The sequence below is a fragment of the Ictidomys tridecemlineatus genome, chromosome 4 (assembly GCF_052094955.1).
Source record: "Ictidomys tridecemlineatus isolate mIctTri1 chromosome 4, mIctTri1.hap1, whole genome shotgun sequence".
NCBI classification, from domain to species: domain Eukaryota; kingdom Metazoa; phylum Chordata; class Mammalia; order Rodentia; family Sciuridae; genus Ictidomys; species Ictidomys tridecemlineatus.
Window position 1 is genome coordinate 52821622 of NC_135480.1, and position 17661 is coordinate 52839282.

The 17661-nt window shown below is 38.1% G+C and overlaps 2 protein-coding genes across 2 annotated transcripts; one reads left to right on the top strand and one right to left on the bottom strand.

Annotated features, from left to right (window-relative positions):
• Positions 1–1900: 1900 nt before the first annotated feature.
• Positions 1901–3164, bottom strand: LOC144377101 (uncharacterized). Its single transcript, XM_078046531.1, has 2 exons — positions 2819–3164; positions 1901–2052 (listed from the first exon to the last, which is right to left on the bottom strand). Exons 1-2 carry the CDS (start codon positions 3162–3164, stop codon positions 2039–2041), a joined length of 360 nt encoding a protein of 119 aa, XP_077902657.1. The 3' UTR covers positions 1901–2038.
• Tmem9b (TMEM9 domain family member B) lies at positions 3092–17627 on the top strand. Its single transcript, XM_005326819.5, has 5 exons — positions 3092–3228; positions 5755–5846; positions 8793–8901; positions 11136–11270; positions 16444–17627. Exons 1-5 carry the CDS (start codon positions 3124–3126, stop codon positions 16597–16599), a joined length of 597 nt encoding a protein of 198 aa, XP_005326876.1. The 5' UTR covers positions 3092–3123; the 3' UTR covers positions 16600–17627.
• Positions 17628–17661: the final 34 nt, after the last annotated feature.

A 17661-nucleotide genomic window follows, 5' to 3' on the forward strand; every position in this document is an offset into this window, starting at 1 on the left:
TCACAATATTTTGGACGAGGTGAGGGTTATAAGGGGAGATAGGAAAGTATAATTTTATCATAATGGAGTAAATCAGGAAAGATATTTATATCAACACAGAAGAGAGTACATTTGTCAAGGAAAGCTTTCTGCCCTAGAAGACCCCTGACCTAAAGGAAAGAGTTATTGAATTATAAGCAGGGCAGAAAGAGGAACCAACCCTTCCACTTGTGATGAGTCACTTGAAATTACATTCATTTTTTGCCAAACATGTACTTCTCTCAGACCCTCAGCTCTACCTTTCCCTCCCTGATACTCTTCTACTTACATCAGCCTGAATCTTCAGTCAGCCTGTAATCAGGCAGCAATCTTATAGTCATACTCCACTAATGGCAGCCAAAATGCTGCCTAAAAAAATATAAAATTTTTAGTAGCCACATTTAAGAAGTAAAAAAGTGAAATTAATAGTATATTTTATTTAATCCACTATATCCAAAACATTTAAACTTTACTTTTTTTTCCTTTGGTACTGGAGATTGAACTCGGGGGCACTCGACCATTGAGCCACATCCCCAGCCCTATTTTGTATTTTATTTAGAGACAGGGTCTGAGTTGCTTAGTGCCTCACCATTGCTGAGGCTGGCTTTGAACTTGCAATCCTTCTGCCTCAGCCTCCAGAGCCACTGGGATTACAGTTGTGCCCAGCAACTTTGGTCAATATTTTAAAATTAGATATTTTACACTTTTTGCATGCTATATCTTTGAAACCAGTGTATGTTTGACATTTTAGTACAGCTCAATTCAGACTTGCCACATTTCAAATGCTCAGTGCAACTCTAAATGCTGTCTTGGTCAGGGCAGCTGTCCAGATTGAGAGTATTTGATGTTTCTCCACTAAAAAGATGGAAGCCAGATGGGCATGGTGGAGAGAAGCCTGGGCAACACAAGAAACCCCCATCTCAAACACACACACACACACACACAACAGATGAAGCCCCTCAGATGGAGGCAGTAAGGTATGTATCCTGTAAGCCTCTGTACCCCTATCAAGGCATTGAAAACAATTTTTAAGGAAGAAGTCTTATGAGGTTTCAGCAAAGAGTGAGCACTCCATTATTTAGATACCAGTCCTAGACAACCCTAAACTGATGCCAAATTTGCAGCTGAATCAGCTTTTAGCAATCAGATCCACAGTGCCTCACCATTACATCTAACCCAGGCTGTCTCCAGATTTTCTCTGGCCAGCAAAAACCCCACTGCAAAGACTTGAGAATTCACCAGTGTGACAGTATTTTCACAGGAAATTGGTAAGAAAGCAACTAGCCCAGCTGATCTGGCTTTGATTGGGGTTTGGTGTCATTTGCCTTTTGGGATCCAAAATGGCTAAATACATGTGGTGCAGTAACAGAAAGCTTGTGTTGGAGTCTGGCCTAGAAGCAACAAGAATCACATAGGAGGAAAAATATTCAGAAAATTTTACCTGTTGAAACATTTTCACAAACTAAAAAGGACCACTTTTTAAAAATTTTTTTCTAATTAGTTATACATGACAGTAGAATGTATTTTAACACATTGTACGCAAATGGAGCACAACTTCTCATTCCTGTGGCTATACATGGTGCAGAATCACACCAGTAGTGTAATCATATGTATATATAGGGTAATAATGTCTGTCTCTTTCTACTGTCCTTCCCATCCCCACAGCCCCAACCCTCCTCTCACTCCCCTCTGCACAACCCAAAGTTGCTTCATTCTTCCCTACCCATCCCATGGATCATCATCCACTTACCAGAGAAAACATTCAGCCTTTTTTTTGGGGGGGGGGGCAATTGGCTTAGCATGATATCTCTAATGAAAGGACCACTTTTAAAATCTATTTAGAGAGAGAGAGAAAAAAAAAAAACACGGGGTATCACAGGAGCAGATTTTGAAATTCATAGTTCAATTCCCTTAGGATGAGCAAAAAACCAAAGACCCAGAAAAGGGAAGTGATTTGCCCAATGTCATTCAGCAAATCCATAAAGGTTGTGATGAATCCTTCATTCCTTCCACTACCTCGTCAGTCTCCATTAACTGAAAAATATTTTAAATATTTATTTTTTAGAAGTAGTTGGACACAATACCTTTGTTTTATTTTTATGTGGTGCTAAGGACTGAACCCAGGGCCTCGCACGTGCTAAAGATCGCTCTACCGCTGAGCCACAATTCCAGTCCCCTGAAAAATATTTTAATGGGAGACACTGTGCCACCTCTAGGGTGCTTCTAAAATATCTGCTGAGGATGATGTGCCCTGAGGAACTGGGTCAGCACTATCCCATCTCGGACTTGGCGGTCAGACGCCAAGGATAGGCAAGCCCTCACCGGTGCGCAGCGCCCGGATTCCCCACCTCCTTGGAATCCTGGGCGGAGGATGCTGCTGCCCAGCCCAGCCCTGCCGCTGTGACCCACTTCCTAAATGCAGGCTGGACCAAGGCGGTCAGCCAGAAGCGGAGGCCACACCCACCAGGGCAGCTAACAAAGGCTGTTAGAAACCTGGCAGGCAGTTGTGTCCCGCAGGCTCCCGAGAGGCAGGTTAGTACCCAAAGTGCAGGAGACGACTCCTTAACATTCCGACTGGGGTGGGCTTCTGGGAAAAGAATGCTCGGCCCAGACCCAGCCTGGTTTCCGCGCTTGGCACCCGGCAGGCCGCGCCAGGCAGAATGAGCCTCTGCCCCAGCAATTCCTGGAGCTTCGGCTCACCCCGGCCTCCCCTGGATGGCAACGAAGGCTCCGACCCCGCACCCCCTAGGACACTGGAGCTTAACGGGGTCTCCCTGAGTAAAAGAACTTTCCAGCGCACCGGCACCTCGACCAGCCCTCGCTGCTTCTGCTCCCAGGAAGATGTCCGAGCGCCCAGACTGCAATCCCAGCGCGAACCTTTTCCGTCCGGGGACAGAGCGTTGGCCCACCCCACGTGGAGTTCGTACAGCCTCCGGGCCTTTCCGCACAGGGAACAGTTTCCGGGGCGGATGCATTTTACAGCTGACCCGGCGCGGCTGATGACGTGAAGTCCCAGACGGAAGTGCGGGCGGAGGATCCCGAGCCGGATTCCGAGCCGGGAGTAGGTCTCCGGCCTCCGGGCTGCCGGCTGGCTGGAAGGCGGTGATGGCGTCTCTGTGGGGAGGTCTCCTTCGACTTGGTTCCATGCTCAGCCTGTCCTGCCTGGCGCTCTCCGTACTGCTGCTGGTACAGCTGACAGACGCCGCCAAGGTGAGTCCCGCCCAGCCTTCGCTCCTGACAGGAGCTCCTCCCTTACCTCTGGCCTTGCGGAAACTGGATCTGCCTACCTGTTCTCTACCCGAGCCCTCCCCCAGCCCTGACAGCCATGCTCCTAGCTTCACAGCCCTTGCAGCACTCACCCTTACTCTTTACTGCCCGGTAGCACTCCTGCCCTCAGTCCTGACAGCCTGGCAATCGCCGCCCCCACACCCAGTCCTGACAGCTACTCTTCCACGTTTTGACGTTTCCCTCCGCAGCCCAGACAGCGTCCATCTCAAACTTTACAACCTTTCCAAGAATCTTTAACTCTCCACCTGCTCTGATACCTCACCCCCTACCCTCCACCAGCCTCAGCACCCCCCCCCCCCGTGTTCTCCAAACCAAATGATAGGAAGCCCCTCCCTTACAGAAGTTTTTCTTATTAGGAACTAACTCCCCTGAACCCATTCCTAAACAGATTCCCTTCCTATCATGGAAACTAATCTTTCCTGGTAGACTTCCTTAGTAGCAGGACCTACAGAGTATCTCTCACCAGCTTAATAGTCTCATCTCTCCCTCTCAAGGACCTCTTAGCTTCTTTCTTGCCTTCTCTCTTTCTTATAATTTAATGGAAAAGAAATGAGACAAACCACAGGAAAGGTGAGATTATGGCCTTTCTCCAAGTTTTTCTTTCTTTCTTTTCTTTTCTTCTCTTTTCTTTTCTTTCTACCAGAGATTGAACTCAGGGGCACTCAACTACTAAGCCACATCCCCAGCCCAATTTCGTATTTTATTAGAGACAGGGTCTCACTGAGTTGCTTAGCGCCTTGCCATTGCTGAGGCTGGCTTTGAACTGGGGATCCTCCTGTCTCAGCCTGTCCTGGTCTCATACATACTTGTTCTTCTTCTTTGATGTCTTTGATGAGGTAAATCATTTGGGGGCAAAAATAGAAAGACTTCACATTAGTGTGATGGGAAAACAGAAAGCCATTGCATTTTTAAATAGGAGCTTAAATCTATAATATCCTTTTTATTCTTTTTAGTTATACACAACAGTAGAGAGATCTATAATATCTTTAAACACAGGGACTAAGATAGATTACAGGCAGGCAGATGTTTTTGAAAAGGAGTTCTTTTTGAAACTCTTTCTGACCTCCCTCCAGAAACAGAGACAGCAGCAAGTCTCTTGACTTTTAAAACTGCATATTGTTCATCATCACTTTATGTAGTATATTGTGGTCATGTATGTGTTAATCTCTTCTTAGGGTGTGTCCTAGGGCAAGAACCATGTCTCATGCTTATCTGAATCTACCTCATTGAGCTACAAGGTCTGGCACAGAGTAAACATTGAATGGTTGCTGAGTAAGTTTATGAACAGTGAACGGCTCTGCCAGACATAGGGCTGTATGTGGGAGCAATGGGCATGGTCTTCTGGGGACAAATGAGTAATTGTTTTCTCAAATTCCCCTTTACACTTTCTGTCTGTATATGCGTCTTGATTTTTTTTTTTTCTTTTTTAATGCTGGGGTTTGAACCCAGGGCCTTGTGCATGCAAGGCAAGCCCTCTACCAACCAAGCTATATCCTCAGCCCCTGAGGATAATTTTTGTTGTTATTGTTAGAAGTTGTCCTCGCTGTCAACCAGAGATTAGTAGCAAAATTTTCTGGGAAGAGTAGAATAAGCTGATTTCAGCTAGAATTAAGCTACTTCCCCTATGTACTTCCTTCTTAGTTGTAGCTAAGTGCCTCTAAAAATTCTTTCCTTATAGGATTCTAGCCCAGTCAGTCCATTTTATCCATGTCAGTGCCTTTCTACCAAAGGGTGAAAGATGGTAGGCAAAAAGTTGTTTTTTTGTGATGCTAGGGATCAAATTCAGGAGCGCACTATACTAAACACTTGATCTACCACTGAGCTAAATTCCCAGCCCTTTTTAAAATTTTTTTTTTTTTTTTTTTTTTAGTTTTCAGTGGACACAACATCTTTGTTTGTATGTGGTGCTGAGGATTGAACCCGGGCCGCGCACATGCCAGGGGAGCACGCTACTGCTTGAGCCACATCCCTAGCCCCCTCCCAGCCCTTTTTAAAATTTTTATTTTGAGATAGGATCTTGCTGAATTACCCAGGCTATCCTTGAATTTGTAATCCTTCTGCCTCAGCCTCCTGAGATTACAGGCATATGTCTCCCCCATCCTTTTGTAATTAGCATTCTTATTTATAGGCACAACTATTTGTCAACTATATATTTTTCTACTGGCAGGTAGGCAGTGATAACATTAACACAATTTGATTGTTATGTGATTAATAAGTAACAGATCATGTATTACATATTATTTCAAAATAATTTAATGTAATATATGATGATTCATTAGCTTAGCATAAAGGACTTATGGTTTTAAAACTTACATCACTCAAAATTAAAATTTTAAATGAATGGATTTATAAAATTTGACAGGATGTTTAGCAAAGTGAATATTTGCCGTTTTTAAAATATATGAATGATAAATCATAAATTATACTAGCTTTTCATTTTGGTTACAGAATTTCGAGGATGTTCGATGTAAATGTATCTGTCCTCCCTATAAAGAGAATTCTGGACATATTTATAATAAGAACATATCCCAGAAAGATTGGTAAGTATTCTGGATCACTGAATTGCCTGCCACATTTCTTTCTGTGTTGTTACTGTTGGCTCAGAATGTATATCCAATGTGTCATTTTCTTTTTAAGTATATCTTTTTTTAAGCAAAGATGTTACATTCTTCTTTATTTGAAAAAGAGTAAGGCTAAGGGCATGATATAAAGCTAAAAGAACACTATTGCCCAAACACCAAACCCTCCACAGGGAAAGTTTTATATGCAGATGGCACTGAGTAGTTTTTTTTTTTTCCTTTAATTTTTTTCCTTTTAATTGTTGATGGACCTTTATCTTATTTATTTATTTATGTGTGGTGCTGAGAATTGAACCCAGTACTCCTACATGCTAGGCAAGTGCTCTACCACTGAGCCACAATCCCAACCCCAGCACTGAGTTTTTGGCACCTAAACTACTCATTGTTACCTGCCTATGCCGCACCATTTGGTGAGGGGCCTTTTTCTCTCTCACTTTTCAGTGAAAGGTAAGCAAACCTTCATCTGAATTATAATTTGTACAACATCAGTTTTGATAATATTTGGTATTGCCACATAGAAGAGGCTATGTTTAAAAGTGTCAGAGCTCTCAGGAATGATGATGAATGAACTATATATATTAGTTTCCCATTTGGTGTGAGTAATTAGTTTGTATGTATACAGAGATAGTGATCCTTTTGCCTTCAGGCAATCAAGCAGACCTATAGTGATTGGAATCCTGACTAGCCAGCCACCAGTAGCCTTTGTTTATCACAGTAGACCTTATAAATGATAGCTTTGTACACACCCACACATTTTAGTTGTTTAGTATTTTAGTTGTTGATATACTTTATTTATTTATTTGTGGTGCTGAGAATCAAATCCAGTGTCTCATGCATGCAAGGCAAGCACTCTACCACTCAACCCCATCCCCAGCCCCAGTGATAACTTTTTCTATATGCTCCATGAAACAGTTGGGAAACAGATGTGTTATAGTAGGATGAGTGTATGCCTTCCCATAGAATTGTGATGTTCTTAGTTTATTGATGTTCATAGGGGTTAGGTATCCAAGGAAAATAGCTCTAAATGCTAGCTATTTTCACAAGAATCTGATTTCATAGCTCAGTAATCAGCAAAGGGTCTGAAAGCAAGATTAAATTCTTTCTGTCACAATATTTCAAACTGACTTTGAAAAAGAAAAGCCTGCCTTTGAACATGGTTAGCTTCTCTGATGTCATTGTTTATAATTCTCATGATGAATGCTTTTAGGTTTAGTCTGTTTGATGTGTTCCTGAGAACTTTTTGTGTTCCACTTTAAAAGGTTTCATATTACAAAGTGATTTGACAATATTATTACAGATTTTGAATCAGCAAGTTACTTTATATAATGCAAAAAAAACACCCTCAAATAATCGTTAAGTTACTTCTATAAATTTTCCAAAGATTCTGAAGATTAAAAAAATCAGTTTTGTTATCAGTAAAAGAATATGAATTCAGGTTGCAAATAAACTCACTGTTCAGTGATTTATACCAATCTTTTCACTAACTTTTTGTTATTCCAGGCTCAGATAAAGCCATACATTGTTCATTCCTGGTTATTAGTCAAAATAGAGCTTTGAAAATAAACAGTTGAAAATAAGCCTTGTTTGAGATTTTTCTTCCTTCCCTTATCACACTTTCCCTTGCTTCTTTCTTACAGCTTAACCTTTTACTGGAATAGTCTCCCAATTGGCACTGAAATTTTTAATTTGCTTTAGTAAGTAAAACAGGTTGTCATCAATCAGGATGTTGTTGCTTCCTGAGGCCTCCAATATCAATATATCCAGAACATAAAAGAAATGGATGCACAAAGGTACAGATGAAACATGTAGGTCAGGCATTAGATTGATGGGGGTCATATGCTGAGTACCCGTTGCCTATTTCTGAAATCAGGAATAGATATTTCATGCTGTGAAGGGTGTAGATGAAGTCAGGCTTCCAACTTTAGCTATAATATCTTCCTTTTGACACTAGGGGGAACTGTTGCCTAGTTCCCAAAAATAGCTGAACTGCCTCTAGGTTTAGCTCTGCTCCTGACTGGTTGGTTTGAATGAACCTCCCTGCTTCTTCAGTCTTGCACAACTGTTGCACAGTATCCAACACCTGTTGTTACTATAAAGTATTTGTCCTTCAAAGAAATACTCGATATTTACTCGGCACTTAGATTCTCAAGTAATTCTTAGGTATTGCTGAGGTTTATGAACCTGAAATAGGAAACTTTTATGGTATTACTTATGGAATAGCTTACTCTTATTTGAAATTCTACTAGTGAATATTTAATTTTTATTACTGTTTGTTAAAATTAATTACCTGTTATTTATCATATCATTTTGTGTTTTCTTTCGAATGCCACATTTCATAGGTAACAGAACACAAAAATGTGCATTTTGATAGGACAAAGAGAAGGAATCAGCTAGAGCATTGAGTGTCCCCAAGAAGAATGGGTAGGGTAGGATAGGTTGCTGTAGTTGAGTTATTGGATAGTTTAAGCCAGAAATGTCTAAGGAAGAGTATCAAAAGGAAAAAAAAAATTGCTCTGTAGCCAGCAAGACAGAAAAACTTTGCCTCCTTTTGCTAAAGGTAATCAGAGTGGTAAACTCTTAATAGCTGAGAAAAGTAATAAAAATGTGTGCTACCTGCCCCGGACATATAGAACAGACATATATCCCACTAACACAGGCATTTGTAACTGTTAACAATAGCAACTGAAAATAGATCACTACTATGTATGTGTCTTTATTATTTCTTAGACTATAAAATCTTACCAAAATGCTAATATTGAGAGAGGAAATGTTTTCACTTTGCTTTATTTGTTTCTTATGTTCTTTCACTGGGGTAAGTTCAATGATATTTCTGGATTTCAGGAAGTTTTGATCAGTGCAAGTACAAAATCAAGCCAGGCTTTAGCAATATTTTATTTGTGTTTTCAGTGATTGCCTTCATGTTGTAGAGCCCATGCCTGTGCGGGGGCCTGATGTAGAAGCATACTGTCTACGCTGTGAATGCAAATATGAGGAAAGAAGCTCTGTTACGATCAAGGTGAAATATACACGGTCTCTAGAAAAGACAGAAAATTTGAACCCCCTTTCCAAAAGGCATAATGGGCCTGCTCTCTGCCTAATTGAGTTGCTTTGTGGTTATCGATATGTTAGGTAGATATGTAAAATGGATAGATATATTAAAATGTGCTATGTTTAATCATCATATTCCAGAAAGATATCCTAGTTTCTCTGTTAGCCATGTACACCAAAAGCTAGTGGGACAGTAGCATGATTAAGCCTTCCATTCACTAATCTCTCAACCCTTTGAATAAGTTTACACACACACACACACACACACACACACACACACACACACACACATATACACATATATAACTATTTCAGAAATATTAGTTCTAAATTTTAAGATTTCCCTTCTTCAATTCTTAAAGGCAATGGAATATACATAACTCTCATTGCTATTTGGATTCTGATGGGCTCAATTTATTTATTATAGTTAGGATTAATGGTTGTTTTCTCAAGTTTTTTTTAATATGGTGCTTAACATTCCTTTCCTCAAAAAAAAAAGCTTTGTTATAATGGCCAGTCATAATAAGATTTCTGCTATGATAGACCCCCACAGGAGAGCTCCTGCTCCAGCAGGGTTTAGTACTACAGAGAAATCCTCACTGTACTTTGTCTTTTAAATAATTTTGGGGCACATATAATTTATGTGCCCAAATTTAAAATTTACTCATCATAAGTGTCAATTTTATAAATTTAAATAAACTTAAAACAACTTTTTAAAATATAATTTTAAATATTCCCATTACCCTGGGGCTGGGGATGTGGCTCAAGCGGTAGCACGCTGGCCTGGCATGCGTGCAGCCCGGGTTCAATCCTCAGCACCACATACAAACAAAGATGTTGTGTCTGCTGATAACTAAAATAAATAAATAAATAAATATTTTTTTAAAAAAAATTCCCATTACCCTAAAAATATCCCTTTATGCTCACTTATAGTTAATCCTCATTGCTGTCCCTAGCCCCAAACAATCACTTGATCACTATTCTACTTTCTATCAGTATATATCTGAACATGTCATATAAATGGAATTATGTAGTATATAGTCTTCTGTGACTGCCTTTTTTCATTTAGCATAATGGTTTTTATTTATTCTTATTTTTTTAAATATTTTTATTAGTTTGATGGACTTTTGTTTATTTATTTGCTTATGTGTGTTGCTGAGAATCATACTCTGTGCCTCACACATGCTAGGCAGGCAAGCTACCACTGAGCCACAACCCCAGCCCATGGTTTTTTTATAAGTTGTAGCAAGTATCAGTACTTTATTCTATTTTATTGTTGAAGAGTGTTCCATTTTATTTTAAAAATATATTTTATTTTGAGACAGGGTGGGCCTTGCTTAGGGGCTTGCTAAGTTGCACAGGCTGGCTTTGAACTTGGGATCCTCCTGCTTCAGCCTTCCGAGCCACTGGGATTATAGGAAGATGCCATTGCACCTGCCATAGTGTTCCATTTTATGAATATTCACTCCTAAATTGATGGACATTTGGGTTATTTCCAGATTTATACTGTTAGAACTATCTGTGTATATGTCTTTATGTAGATATATGTTTCCCTTTCTCTTGGGTATATTCCATAAGTAGTAAGCTTGTATGTAATTTAACAGTCAACCAGATTGTTTTCCAAAGTGGTTGCACCATTTTACCAGCAGTGTATGATGTTTCTGTTTCTCTACATCCTTGTCAACAATTGCTATTGTCTATTCTATTTTATTATAGCCTTCCTTGTGTGTGTCTCATTTGTGTGATTAATATCCCAAGAAAATCAGTGGCCTAAAAAGTGTTTCTGTAGACTTAAATTGATCTAAAAGAGTATCCTGTTGAAATTTATCTGAACTACATTTTCTGTTACGATTCCTTTAAATTGTTTTAGCAAGAGTTCTTCTAGGAGACTATGTTCAGGTTAAAAAAAAAACAGCAACAAAAACTGCTATGTTAGCAGTGGTGACAAAGTATTAGTATTAAGTGAAGATGAAGTTTTTGAAGATTCATAAAAAGATCCCAAAGACAAAATGCTTTTTCTCCTTTATCTTAAATAGTACTTTGGTAAAGATTTGAGTTTGTGTCTTATTGGAATCTGGTTGGTATAGAAATCCTATATGCTTGGCAGATAAATCAGTCTTAACTATGGCTTTACAATTATCATGACAAAATTCTGATTTCTTGGCTTGATTAGCAATGTAACTTATTTTCAATTTCGTTTAGGTTACCATTATAATTTATCTCTCTATTTTGGGGCTTCTACTTCTATACATGGTGTATCTTACCCTGATTGAGCCTATACTGAAGAGACGCCTCTTTGGACACTCACAGTTGATACAAAGCGATGATGATGTTGGGGTAAGTTTCTAGCCTGCCTTAGCTACTCATAGCTAGTGTCTGTCGTCATCTGATGTAAAGTGAAATTAAGCAAATGAATAGGCCAGGTGCAGTTGTACACTCCTGTAATCCCAGCAGCTTGGGGCTGAGACAGCAGGATCACAGGCTTGAGCCAGCCTCACAACTTAGCAAGACCCTAAGCAATTTAGGGAGACCCTGTCTCAAAATGAAAAAAATTAAAAGGGCTGGGGATGTAGCTCGGTGGTAAAGTGCCCCACGATTAAACCCCCAGAAGCAAAAAAAAAGCATTGCACATGGAACACATCCTCAATCTGAAACACTAAAGAGAGTTCTAATTTTAGTGTCTATCTCTTTATGACGAAATCGTTGTGAAAGCCATAATGTGTTACTTTAAAATGAAGCCCTCCTCCTTCTGTCTCTAAAACACATTTATATTTGTACGAATAGTTGGCATAATCAGTATAAATTGATGCATTGTCTCCTTTTCATTTTAACATTACTTAATTTAAAAGTATCTAGATGTTGATTTTGTTCATAGCTTGATATTCAGTATAGTTTAGAGAATTGTATTGTTTGATTTATCATTATCCTGTTTGGGATTATTCTTTAATTTTCCACTATTTTATTATTATATATAATTAGAAATTACTTTTTTGGGCTAGGGTTGTGTCTCAATGGTGTATCTCAAATATATGGGGCACTGGGTTCAATCCTCAGCACCACACAAATAATAAAATAGAAATAGTGTCCATCTATGACTAAAAATTTTAAATGTTTTAAAAAAGAAATAGGAATGGTGGCAGTGTAATCCCAGCTTCTCTGGAAGCTGAAGCAGGAAGATTACAAGTTTGAGGCCAGCCTCAACAATGGTCTTAAAAAGTAATTAATTAATTAATTAAATATACAAACAAATGGGCTGGGAATGTAGCTCAGTGGTCGAGTGCCCTAGATTCAATCTCCAGTACTATAAAACAAACAAACAAAACAAGAACAACAACAAAAGAAATTATGGGCTGGGGTTGTAGCTCAGCAGTAGTGCACTCGCTAGCATATGCAAAGCCCTCGGTTCGATCCTCAGCATCACATAAAAACAAATAAAGGTATTGTATCTAACTAAAAAAATAAATATTAAAAAAAATAAAAAAGAAATTACTTTTTCTATTGAAATATTTTATTGGACTATGTTCCTGAAAGAGATAAAATTCTTTATAGTTTTAACAATCAATTCTAAAAGCCAAGCCTGAGTGAGCTTGCCAAGCAGTCAAGAGTTCTTTTACTCTGGAATGCCTTTGTGGACCTGTTGGTAAAAGCTAGGAAAGGAGAACCTGGCTAGATGATTTGAGTTGTAACTATAAACAGAGCCTGCTTTTTTTTTTTTTTTTTTAAAGAGAGAGAGAGAGAATTTTTTAATATTTATTTTTAATTTTCGGTGGACACAACATTTTTTTTTAAATTTTTATGTGGTGCTGAGGATCGAACCCAGCGCCCCGCACATGCCAGGCAAGCACGCTACTGCTTGAGCCACATCCCCAGCCCCCAGAGCCTGCTTTTTGAACAATAAACTGTTGTCTCATGAGTATCAATTACAAATATTTAGCTTATTTGGGCAAGATTTATTTATTTATTTATTTTTGGCAAGAATTTTCATAAAAGCACCTCTCTTTACCTCTTTTTCCCTTGGTGTTTTTATTCGACCAACATATAATGAGATAATGAGTTAAATATTCTGTTCTTGTTACTAGGGATAAAGAGATGAATAAAATAAAAAGATGTAAATGAAATGACTATAGTGGTTTCTCCATTTTATTTATTTATTTTTTTTGAGAGAGAGAATTTTTTTAATATTTATTTTTGAGTTTTCAGTGGACACAACATCTTTATTTAACTTTTATGTGGTGCTGAGGATCGAACCCAGTGCCCCATGTATGCCAGGTGAGCACATTACCGCTTGAGCCACATCCCCAGCCCTTCATTTTATTTTTAATATAAGAAACACATATTTACTGTAAAAGAATTTCAGGAGGAGACTGACAGGCTGGGATAAAAGACTAGAGATCTGATGTGGTCAAAACCTAAGCATAGTGATGGAACTAATACAGGGAAAGCTGGAAAAACAGATGTTGTATGTTAGAAACTAATATTAGAGCCCCTTATACTATTTCCATGTTTAGGGTTTCTCAACACTGACTAGCTATCTAGGGTCAAATAATTCTTTGTTGCGAAAGGATATCCTGTTTATTGTGAGATATTCAGCCGCATCCCTAACTTCTATCTACTAAATGCTAGAAGATTAATGCTGCATGATTGCTATTCCTGTCACGGCAATCAAAAATGTTCACAGGCATTGCTAAATGTCCCTGGGTAAGGAGCAAAATCACACCCAATTAATTGGAGAATATTGTCACTGAGAGGCCTGGCTGACCCTTGGATACCTGTTAAACTAATTCTCGACAGGGAGAGGTTTTCTGACCAGAGCTATGAATTTATGGCAACTCCACACAAAAAACAAGTAAATTCCTATAATTGTTAGACTCAAGACATAATTTTTTCCTTATTTATATACTTTTAAGAATGCTTTTTAAAAATTCTTAGTTTTCATTTTTGTTCAGTGTAAAACATTTTAAAGCAAATAAAAGTACAAATAGTTAAGAAGCTCATTGCAAGTAGTCATAATATTTACTGTATCATATATCCATGACACATCATCACTATTATCAAAGCATTACATTAAAACATGTTTTGTATTCATTGTAATTTTATCAGGTGTAAAAAGAACAAACATAGGAAAAAGATAAATCTCCTGTATTTGCATTCTCTCAGCATCCATGACCACAAGCAGCTAGTTCAATCTTGTTCTGATAGGTGGAGAGCAGAACAAAAGGATTAACTAGTTTGTTTAGTCTTTTGAATATGTTCCTTAAGAAGATTTTTCTCCCCTTACCATGAAGAGTAGAAAACATGAATGTGAAACTGCAGGGTGCTCTTCTGATAAAGTACATCCTTCTTCCCAGCCTTATTTGTGTTAAAACAAGCCAATGGTTATAATATTTGATATACAAGTTCATTGAAACACCATATTCTTATAGTGTCATTTTAATCTACCTGAATAAAATATGTGTATTGAGAAGATCTAACATCAAATCTAGTTAATTAGGCAAGCTAAATTTTAGTGTTTATGCTAATTTGTTAAATGACCTTGGATTAGTTTATTTCCATATGGGGAATCAAGTAAACCTATAAGTTTAGCCTTCCTTTGTGTTTACCTTCTTTTTCAAACTGAAAAAATTTGGACTTTATAGGATTGTCTTTATTATTTTCATTTGTAAGATTAAAAATAAAAAATAAATGAGATTTGCACAAGCCATTACCATTAAGTGAAAAGTAAATGATATTTGGATAAAGAAGGCAAGGAAAGCCAGGTTCGGTGGCCCATACCTGTAATCCCAGTGGCTTAAGAGGCTGAGACCGGAAGATCACAGGTTCAAAGCCAGCCTCAGCAACTATGAGGCACTAAGCAACTCAGTGAGACTAAATCTAAATAAAATACAAAATAGGGTTGTAGATGTAGCTCAGTGGTTGAGTTTCCTTGAGTTCAATCCCCAGTACCAAAAAAAAAAAAAAAAAAAAAAAGGCAAGGAAAGATTCTTTTTATAGAAAACTCTTTGAGCATGTAGACATGGTTTAAATGTTGTGCTATGAAAACAAGACCAGGTATCATGACACCATATAGTTATGTGTTATTCATAGCTTTTCAAATACTTGCTGACTCCTGCCTTAGATATATAATATAGCTTTTTAGACATGCATAGCAGAACAATGTTGTTTCTTTCCTTGAGGCAAAACTTAGTTTAAGAGGTCTGAATTGTGACTTGCTTGCATCTTGTGTTGGAATATTTAGAAACTTTGCTAATAGGAGTTTCAGGAAAAAGAGATCAAGGAAAAGGCAAAACAAAAACAATAAATTACTATTGAATGCTTTTTGTCATTTAGGCAGCTGTGTTTATATCTCATTCATAGGTAGATTAATATGGTGGTTTCCTGTGTAATGACTACAAACATCCAGTTGCATTAGTTTACTTTGGCTAGGAAAGGGTAACCCTTTAATACCTCTTTTGTAAGACAGTAACTAACATGGAAGCCATTAGGTGCTCAGCAATGAAAAATTCAAGTCTTTGTAGAATAGAGATGCTGAAGTAAATCAATCCTCATATTCCTTGGAAATAGAAAGAAATCATAGCACTTCTTTTCTTTTCATTACAGGGTAGAGAAGGGGGAAATGAGAAAACTTTTTAAAACTACCTGTTTAGTTTGTGTTAAAAGTATAAGGAGAGCTGGGAATGTGGCTCAAGTGGTAGTGCACTCTCCTGGCATGCGCGGGGCGCTGGGTTCGATCTTCAGCACCACATAAAAATAAAATAAAGATGTTGTGTCCACTGAAAACTAAAAAATAAATATTTAAAAAAAGAGTATAAGGAGATATTAAACCAATCAAGATAAGATCCTGTCAACTTATCTGCCATGGCAAATGCGGCCCCAAGCAGGCAAATAAATAATTTTAATATAATGGGAGTCAGGAAATTTAAAGATATATTTCCTTTGTCACAGATATTTTTATAGTATTAATTAAAGCAAGGAAAGTAACACAGAGATATGGATATGAAAATAGACTTCCTTTGCCCTACTAATCAAGGAAGACTTCTCTTTAACAAGAATGACCATTGTGGGCTGGGGTTGTGGCTCAGTGGTAGAGCATTCTCCTAGCATGGGAGAGGCACTGGGTTTGATCCTCAGCACCACATAAAAAGATAAATAAATAAAGGTATTGTGCCCATCTACAACTAAAAAATACTAAAAAAAAAAAAAAAAAAAGACCATTGTATTTGCCTTGGTCTCTGCTTCTTAAGGGAAATGTCTTTGGAAAATGTGACCCATGGAAATGTTTCACAAATATCCTTCTCACTTATGTCTCCTAAACCACCTATTTCCATAGATTTCATCCTTCTTCTGCGTAGAAGTGTATAGTCACACAGCTGTAATGTGTGTAGCTTTGAAGTAGGACTGGTATTCTATTGAAAAATTCACCTGTTCCCATCTCTGTGGCTAGCTAACTGCTGTTTTGTGTATATTTTACACTGGTCTTGTCATCTCTGATGTTCTCTATCTGGACTTGCAGGATCACCAGCCTTTTGCAAATGCCCATGATGTGCTGGCCCGCTCCCGCAGTCGAGCCAATGTTCTAAACAAGGTGGAATATGCCCAGCAGCGTTGGAAGCTTCAAGTACAAGAGCAGCGAAAATCTGTCTTTGACCGACATGTTGTCCTCAGCTAATTGGAAATCGAATGCAAGGTAACTAGAAAGACACAAGGCAGACAACTGAAAAGAATTGACTGAGTTTTCCTGGGTTTTGTTTTAATACTCTGTTGTTTTCACCGATTCTTGCTGGAAGACTCAAAATTGGAGGCAAAAACATGCTTAGTATTTTTTTTCTGGTTAACATATTAATGGAGACATTTTTAAAAGCACACAGTTTGGAGTCAGTCAATAAGCCTTTTCCTACTTTGACTTTTACTAATAAAATTATATCTGCCTATAAATTATCTTGAAGTCCTTTACCTAAAATAAGCACTCTCTTTTTCACCATATAGTTTTAACTTGATTTTCAAGATAATTTTCTGGTGTTCTTTGTTTTTATTGTTTTTGTTTTTTTGGCGGGAGAGGGGAGGGATATGTGGGAAGTGCTTGACCCAACTTTTCTCAAGTTACTTTACAAACAAACTTTTGTAAATAAACCTTACCTTTTATTTTCAAATTTCATGAATATTTTCCAGTGTAGTTGGCCTCATCAAAGTGCTGACTTACCCGTTTGACTTTTGCACTGACTGTATTAATCTTGGTATTTGGTTGGCCTGTGGCTTCATTTTATGGTAAATTGGATCTGAATGCCTGGCAGCTCTTCACAAAAATGCAGATTTTCTTCCTGTACTGTGATGTCTGATGCAATGCATCCTAGAACAAACTGGCCATTTGCTAGTTTATTCTAATGACTAAACATAGTCTTGGTGTGTGTGGTCTTCCTCATATTCTCCTAGTATTTTTAAGGACAAATGCTAAGGACTTGGACACTTGCAATAAAGAAATTATCTTTTAAACCCAAGCTTCCCTGGAGTGATGACATACTGGTCAGTATTTCTGGTCAGTTGAGAGGCAATGGTTTAAGTTCTAATGTGTGCAGCTTTGAACTAGGACTGGAATTCTAGGTGCCTCTCTGAAAAGTATAACAGTTATTGGATAACTGGCTTTTTTTTTCCTATGTCCTCTTTGGAATGTAACAATAAAAATAATTTTTGAAACACCTATCAGTGTGTCTAAGTTTCTTCTCCTTCTTTGCTG

Coding starts and splice junctions, on each gene's coding strand:
- LOC144377101 (XM_078046531.1), bottom strand. CDS start 3,164: ATGGAACCAAGTCGAAGGAGACCTCCCCACAGAGACGCCATCACCGCC.
- Tmem9b (XM_005326819.5), top strand. CDS start 3,124: ATGGCGTCTCTGTGGGGAGGTCTCCTTCGACTTGGTTCCATGCTCAGC. Junction 3,229..5,754: donor AGCTGACAGACGCCGCCAAG/GTGAGTCCCGCC, acceptor TTTTGGTTACAG/AATTTCGAGGATGTTCGATG. Junction 5,847..8,792: donor AACATATCCCAGAAAGATTG/GTAAGTATTCTG, acceptor TTGTGTTTTCAG/TGATTGCCTTCATGTTGTAG.